The sequence below is a fragment of the Strix aluco genome, chromosome Z (assembly GCF_031877795.1).
Source record: "Strix aluco isolate bStrAlu1 chromosome Z, bStrAlu1.hap1, whole genome shotgun sequence".
NCBI classification, from domain to species: Eukaryota; Metazoa; Chordata; class Aves; order Strigiformes; family Strigidae; genus Strix; species Strix aluco.
The window spans coordinates 71,821,317-71,829,341 of record NC_133971.1 but is presented as its reverse complement, the minus strand read 5'-3'; the positions used below and the strand labels follow the sequence as shown (position 1 = coordinate 71,829,341).

Here is an 8,025-nt window from a genome sequence, read left to right as displayed (position 1 = left end):
TAGCAGTAACTCAGTAACTTGTGATGTCAACTGAAGTAGGCTGACGAAGTTCCAATAGCTAAATTTTCAGATGATTTCTGATTCTTTTAATTAGTGTACTGGAGACTGGGTTTTGGGTAGTGTTTTGTTTTGTTTTGGTTTTTTTTTTTTTCCCTTCTTTTTCACAGATTACTGTAGAGGAGGATTCAGAGCATCATCATCTCAGTAAGACCAAAAAATCTTTACTGTTCAGACTGTTTTTAAATTGGCAGAAAACTGTAAACTGGCTGTCAGATTTTTGTTGGCATTTTCCACCTGTTGAACCTTTGTAATCAGAAAGACAAGCGTGTCTTCAACAACAAAATACGTAAATAGGCATTCAGCCAGTCAGCTCGTTTATCTGAGGGGGAAATGATTTCTGTGAACTCAGCAAGACCATGCAATTGATACAAACCTAACCTGAACAAATACTGTTTGACAAAACCAGCAAAAGAGAACATTAGAGCTGATTGGCTGCTTTGGGATTCCTATCGCTGATGTCTTACTGGTAAACACAGCATTTCCATTTGCTGTCAGAAGGTGTCCAGAAGGTGGTAAATGGATAGTTGCAGAATCAACAAGCTGCCCTATTTGGCTGGCTACAGAGAGACTCAGAAGAGTGGTGGATAAGATAGACTGCAGTAGGTGTAGGAGATTGTGGTGACACAGACAGGAGGCAATCAAGCATGGGGTGGATGAAGTCATCCTTTTCAAGTCTTTGTTATTGTTTTACTACCTTCAGGATGGTGTTTGCTCTCCTAGCATTACCAGAAAGCTATTTGTGGAATCCTGTCAGTCAGAAAAAAAGAGTGCTGCCTTGGACTTCAGCAGAAATATGAGATCCATGCTCCTTATAATCATTACTTTTACTGACCCCTCAAAAAATACTTTTTTTTTAATAAATGAGGAGGGTCCTTCCCTCCACCCTATGATGTGATTTCTTATTGATGAAAAGAAAGTAGCACTGTTCTCGTAGCAAACAGATGTGACCAAGGGCTACTGGAAACTCTGATTTACCTCCAGCCATCAGACAGACACAGGCTATGGACCAAGAGGCTGGGTTGAATGCCTTGCTGCCGTTAGGTCACAGAGGAGGGATATGAAAAGTGACACTCTGTGGTATGAACAGTACCCTTAGAAGAATGATTGCCCTTGTGAAAAGGTCCCAGGTGGACATCTCTGGCAATATCGAATTGGACCCAACCGTTAGACCCTCAGGCCCTCATTTAATTCCTTGTTTATTAGAAACATGGTAGTTACAGTTAACTTCTCCTTCCCCTTTCCTCCTTCTTCCCAAAATAAAGAGGTGTGCTAATTTTCTTGAGCACAAGGTGGCAGGATTCAGCTTCACTGCAAAGCCAATAAGCTCTGAATAGTAACAGATCAGGTAAAAACGCTTCCATTATTCAGGAGTGCAAAATCAGCTATGATCAAGTAGCTAAATAAATCTGCAAATAGGTGGAACACTGGAAATAACAAAAGCCAGGCTAAGACAGAGAGTGCCTCGTGTTTGGAGGCAATGCAGAAAAGGGCTGTGTGGAAGCTGATTTTTGTCATTGAGGGAAAAGATGTGGGAGCTCAGGGGAGAAAGGCAAGTACACGTCAGAATAGTTATTAGCCCAGCAGATGCTGAAGATTTGAGTTCATATGCTTGCTCTGGGTCACAGTGCAGACGTGTGTCTCTGACCACAGTTCTAGCTTGAATGCAAGAGAATCTTCATGTGGGAATTTTCATGGGAATCAGGATATTTCTCTAGAAAACAAAAGGTTTCTGATAAAATCAGGAATCCCTGTGAGCTGTCCAAGCTCTCCCTCTTGTAACAGCTAAAAATCTCCAGACTGTAAGCAAAATGTAAGCAGTTTATTTCTACGCAGTTTTGGTAAGACTGTATGCGCTCCTTTGTACAGGATAGGATACTCCAGTACAGACACAAATCATGTGGCCCTTACCTGTTCCCAGACTCTGTGGTATAATTTCTTATTCCCCCACCTAAATAACAGTACTCTTACAGGGATTCTTTGAGTTTTCAGTTCCTATCCCTTTTCCAGAAATCCATGTTCGCACCTTTTCAGATATTTACTATAATTTCTGTGTTATGATACAAAGATACTTTATGTGCGGTGTACGAGTTAAAGTTTCAGAGTGACCAAACTCAATTTCAGGACAGTAATTTCAAGAAAACACTAAGTATTTAATCATCTTCAGGTTTGCTTCTCATACATTCAGATGAATGTGCTCTCATAACTTTACTTATGGCAGTAAAAAAAACAGGCAAAGAAATGTATATTGCAAGGGAGCAGAATCTCTGGGAGGTTGTTAATTTGTTCTTGCTACCTAAGGCAAATGTGACTCTACTTCACCTGCTCTGAGAAGGCTCTATTGCTCAAGATTCCAGTATTCTCCAAGATGATCTATTTGTCATGTTTAACTGTCCTTTCCATACAAAGGTTTTTATAATGTCAAACATGAATCTTCCTTGCTGTAAATCAAGTGTATTACTTCTTGTCCTATCCCATAGACTAGAAAAAAAAATTATTACCCATCCCTTTGCATAGCCTTTTACATATTTCAGGAGTGTTATTGCATTTCCCTTCAGTCTTGCATGCACTGAAGAAAGCCAGGTCTTTCAATCTTGACTCAGAGCTCATATTTTCTAGCCCTCTGATCACACTCTATAGCTTTGTCATATTTTCAAGTATTTGTTCTAGTTTTACCACCTTCAGGATGATGTTTGCTCTTACAGCGTTATCAGAAAGCTACTTGTCTCTAGTGCTTTAGCTGTGGCTCTCCTTTCAATAACGTTTCATAGGAAGTATTTGAGCAGTTCTTTCCCACTTTCTTTAACCTGTAAGAAAACCCGTAGAAGAATGGTATTACCTTTATAAATAAAACTTATCTGTGTAGAAATAAAGTCACAACTTATCACAACATCTCTTTGTACAGCTATCCTTTTGTAAATCTAGAATTAAAAGACTCAAAGCATCCAGCTATGCCTATTGAAAGAGCTGCTGTTTCCCCCAGTAGGCCAGCAACGGTATTTCTTGGTGGGGCATTCCCTAGCTTTCATTTTGGCAACTTTGGTGGCCCCAGCATACTACACTTTCAGTTGGTTATCTTCCCACATTCTCCCCCCCAGTCCATTTGATAAAATACTAATTGTAGGGGTGAAACATATTTTTAACAGAATTTGGTAACTTACCAATGTATTTTCACACCTGGTCATTTTTGTCACCGTCACACAGAGATCTATGTGGGTAACTCCTGACTCTGCTAAGAAATCATTACTGTACAGCTCAGCAACACTCTTGTGAGAAATATCTTTGAGTTGCTGAAAATACAAACTGACGTTTACCACACAGTTGATGATACCTCTCTCCAGTGTATGCTCTAGCGTTATTTAACACTTACCTGCAGCCTTACAAGTTCAAGGTCTTACCTATAGAACTTTACTCTTCCAACACTATTGAATTATCTAATTAGCCAGTTTGATCCAACTGTGTGGTTTTACCTGAAACTTCTTTGACAACTTCTCAATTCCCAGAATCACAGAAAATAGAGACATGTCTGTGAAGTAATAAAGTACAGTATGTGCCCATGTATGATTAGACAACTGTGAACTTATTGTCATAAAATCAGTAGAGGAGTATTGTGATGAGTATTTATTGCCTTAAAGAGGCCATGTCTTTGTGTTCATCCAGGACAGAGAGGGGGAATTAAGCATATTTTTCAAAGTTGTAAGCAGCCTTGGCTGGAGAACCATAACGCAGGTTTTGCAGCAACTTCCAGGGTTCTGAAATTTTAATTCTGTCCTGCATAAGAGACCTTTCTCGGGGTTTTTTGAAAATGGCATCATATTGCAGTTTATGCTATTAATTTTTCTGTCTCTCTTTTTCGCTTAGACACTTTCCTCCAAATCCTTTAAAACTCCAAACTATTTTGCCTCTAGAAAATTGTTCCATGAAATTTTTATCTTACTTGCTATTCTTCTATAAATACCTTTATTTAGAGAAATACCTTATTTTAAAGCTCTGAGCGCCCTTTTACCTCAGTTTTGTATTACTTGTAGACAAAATGCCTTGTACTTGAATAATACTTTTTATGGTCCTTCCATGGTTTTATGCTGCAGAATTTGGCTTTGTTATTGCTTGGATCTCTCTTGATCTTTCTTGTGCTTTATTTAGAAAGGGCAAAGTGCTGAACTTGGTAAAGAGGAGATATATTCTGAGTAGAAGGAATGTATCTATACTACAATTTTACTTAAATTTCAAATAAATTTGGTTTAAATATGATAGCATGATTGACAATATTTTCAGTTATGTCTCTTTATATCTAGTCTTCACTCATGGCCTTATAGGGAGGTATGAATCAGTGTTTCAGCTAGGTATGGCTATGACTTTCTTAGTAGGATGTTTTTTGAAAGCAAACCTGACCCAGACTGTGACTACACCAGGCCTATGAATGTACCCAGTAAGAACTGGATTTTTCTGTAGCCTGAGCAAATGGAAAAAGAACAGAGTGTGCTGTCAATTAATAAGGCCATGTCAAATTCATTTCTGAGCACTTTCTATAACAGTGTATTGACTACTTGTTCTGTACCTTTGTAACAAAAATTCGGTAACCTTTCTTTTTTTAATTCACCCTGATTTACTCATTTCAAGGTACTCAGTTTGGGTAATTAGATAAGAAAGGGCCGTCATCGTCTTTGGATATAATGGTACAGAGGTACGTAAACAGTCTCCCAACAAGAAACAAGGACTGCCTGTCACTTGCCAGGACAGAAGGAACACAGTTTCAGAAACGGCAAGGGAAGAACATCGTTATTGGGCCCAATTTCCCAGATCAGCTGCTCTTTGCACCTGCGGGAATGTGATAGGCAGCTGTAAGTCGGGCTTGCCGCAACCGCGATGCACGGAAATAGTAACTCCTTGTCCCCCCCCCCCCCCCCCCCCCCCCCCAAAGCGGGCACTGTACTGGTCCATAGGGCAGCCGGGGGGCAGTTAAACACAACACCACCACCACCCCCCCCCGCCCCGCCACCGGCAGCCGTCCCCCGCGGGGCCGGGGTCGCCCCGCGGGGCGCAACGGGGGCGCGGTGCATGGCGGCGGCGGGACGCGCGGTGGCGCCTGCGGAGCGCCCAGCGCCGGGCATTGCGGCGGCTCTCGCGCACCGGCATCGCTGCGGAAAACCCGCACCCGGGGCGGGGGGCGGCGAGGAAAACGCAAAACATCCCCGGCCGCTGAGCTGTTAAGGGGAGGACGAAGCGTTTTGAGGAAAGAACGAACACGGCGGTTTAGGGTCGCTCATCCGTCGCCTCCCGGGGTCCCTTGCAGCATCGCTGTGTCTCACCCGCCCCGGCGGGGATGCCCAGGGCCCCTCGGCAGGGTGTCCCCCACCGCCCGGTGGGGCGGACTGCCCGCGCGCGCGTGTCCCTGTGTGCCTGCGCGTCTGTGTGCTTGTGCAGCGCCTGAAGGCTCCGGCGCAGACTGCCTATTGGTATCTCCTCTTCGCCACCCCCCCCTTCTCTCCCCCTCCCCCCTCCTCCCTCCCTTGTCGCTTTTGTCTTTTTTTTTTTTTGATTTCAGTCTCATTTTATGGAGTTTCTGCCCCTCTCTGCGTCAGCCCCACGTCACCTTGCCGGCAGCTCCCCGGCTTTGGGCTGAAGCGGGAGCCGGGGCTGCTTTATTATCAGCTGCAGGGAGGAGGAGACGGTGCGTAAGGCGGCGAGCACGGCGCCCCGAGCCCCGCCGCCGCGGGCTGCACCTCCCTCCCTCCCCGCCCGCCCTCCCTCCGGCGGGCAGCGGCCGCCCGAGCCCCCGCAGGTAGGAGCGCAGCCTCCGCCACCTGCCCCCGCCGCTCCGCGCGTTTTGCAGCATCATCGGAAGCCGCCGCGGGGGCAGGCGGCGCCGCTGACTGCCCGCGGGGCCGGGGGCAGGTGCCGCGCCGGCGGCCCCGCTCGCCCCAATCCGCCCCCGTCCCGCCGCGGCGCCCGGCTCCGGCTCCCGCCGCCCCGCGGAGCCCCCCCCGGGGCGGCTGCGGCTGCGGCGCGCCCATGTGAGCCCCGGCCGCGGGGTGCCCGCCCGCGGCGCGGAAAGCTGCGCACCGTTCGGGCGTGCGCCCCGGCAGCGGCGGCGGTGGGAGCAGCAGGAGGCCGTCGGGGCAGCGCTGGAGTGAGCGCGGGCGGCATGGTGTCCTGGCGGCGGAGGCCGGGCCCCGGCCTGGCGCGGCTGTGGGGCTTGTGCTGCTGCCTGGTGCTGGGCTGCTGGCGGGGCGCGCTGGGCTGCCCCGCGTCCTGCCGCTGCAGCTCCTGGCGGATCTGGTGCGCGGAGCCCGCGCCGGGCATCGCCTCCTTCCCCGTGCCGCAGCGGAGCGCCGAGGGCGACAATGTCACCGAGATGTGAGTACGGGCCGGGCCCGGCCCGGCCCCAGCCCGGGCGCGGGGGGCGGCGGGACGGAGCGGCCGGGGGACGCCGCGGGAGGGGGCGGCGGGGAACTTGCCCGCGCTGAGAGGCGCTTGCTCCGCGGGCGGAGGCGGTGGCTGGAAGCCGAAAAGCCCGGCGTGATTTAATTGGGACGCGACTTCCCAGAGACACCCCTGCGAGCCCGCTTCGATGATTAATCCTAATTGCCCGCGATGCCGTTCCCGGGGAGCGGGGCGGGGGGGGGGGGGGGGGGGGGGGGGCGGCGCGGGGGTCGCCGCCGGTCGCAAAGGGACCGCGGGGCAGCCGGGGAGCGGGACGGGGCGCGGGGTGCTGCCGCTGGTCCCGGCCCCGGGAGTGCACCGCCCGCACCGGTCCTCTACGGCGGCAGCAGGTCTGGAAGGGGGGGTTCTTTTTACTTTCGCTCCCTCAGTTTATTCCTGCGAACCAAGAGTTTTGGTGGGTCGCTTCCCCGCCCCTCCCCCCCCCCCCCCCCCCCCCCCGGCCCGATCTCCCCTGTGCTATTAAACCCAAAGAACCAAAACCGAAAAGGAAGGGAAATAAAAGGAGGGGATGCGGCAGATTCTGGTGGAAGGGGCAGCAGACTATCTTCCCAGCCCTGGCCGTTGGCATGCGAGCTTGCTTTGCCCTTCTCGGGAAGGTGGCTGGAAGGAGAAAATACTAAGCGTGTAGAGGAATGAGCATTGTGCTGTCTTTCAGCAAGTGCTGGAGGATTAGGAAACCGTCATTAATAGTAGGGAAGGTGCAAAAAGTTGTATTTTTTTCTCTTGCTCGTGTGTTACTTCCATCCTCGTTTGCCTGCAGACGATATTCGGTGAGGGACTTCTGTAGCTTTTCACGTTCAACCCTGCATCGTTTCACAGCTCTGTATTCTGTGGCATCCACAATACAATGCCTGAGAAAAGCTGCAAAGGGTCTTGCTGAGTAAAAAAATTTGGATGCTGAACTTGTAGATGACAGATCTAGGGAAAAAAACCTCAAGCTGTTTTGTCCATCTCTGTATTTCCCAGTCCCCGTTGTTTCTGGCTTGTTTTCCATGGAATTTAATGTAAAAGATACTGGAGTATTTTCCCCAAAATCTACACAGGTTTCTCACTATTTACGTTCTCCATCCTTCTCTTTTTCAGTTTCCTTTAGAAACAATATAAAAACACTGTCAAATCCTGTGTGACTTTAGATTAAATTCAAGCCTTTGGGCTACCTTTCTGCAGTTTGCTGAAGTCAATTTGCTGCATTTCCCCCCATGCGTTTAGGGAAAAAGCTGGAGACATTCATTTCTACTACTCATACACTGGCCTACTTTTGGTAGATTTTTATGACCTATGTTAAAGAAACAGTCTTTCTGAGTTGTTGCAGCAGTTACTGTTTAAGATGTTGGTTTAATATTCTGTGGATTGCTTCATTTAAAAAAAAGATTGCTTTGAGCTATGCATCTCTGCTCATTTTTCCAGGCTTTCCTAGGCTTATTATCCGGTACTTTCAATTTGGAGGTAACAGGGCAATTTCCCCCTAGAATTTAAACTCTGTTTGTAAGGCCAGAGGAGAAAACACGTACATACATATATATT

The 8,025-nt window shown here is 48.4% G+C and overlaps 1 protein-coding gene across 6 annotated transcripts in view; it reads left to right on the top strand.

Annotated features, from left to right (window-relative positions):
- The first annotated feature begins 5,726 nt into the window (after positions 1 to 5,726).
- NTRK2 (neurotrophic receptor tyrosine kinase 2) overlaps positions 5,727 to 8,025 on the top strand; it is a 209,187-nt gene continuing 206,888 nt past the window's right edge. For all 6 annotated transcript variants that reach the window (XM_074812059.1, XM_074812064.1, XM_074812060.1 and 3 more), the window contains exon 1: positions 5,727 to 6,414. In XM_074812059.1, the coding sequence (XP_074668160.1) occupies positions 6,203 to 6,414 (212 nt within the window). In that variant the 5' untranslated portion in view covers positions 5,727 to 6,202. The remainder of the gene's footprint in view (positions 6,415 to 8,025) is intronic.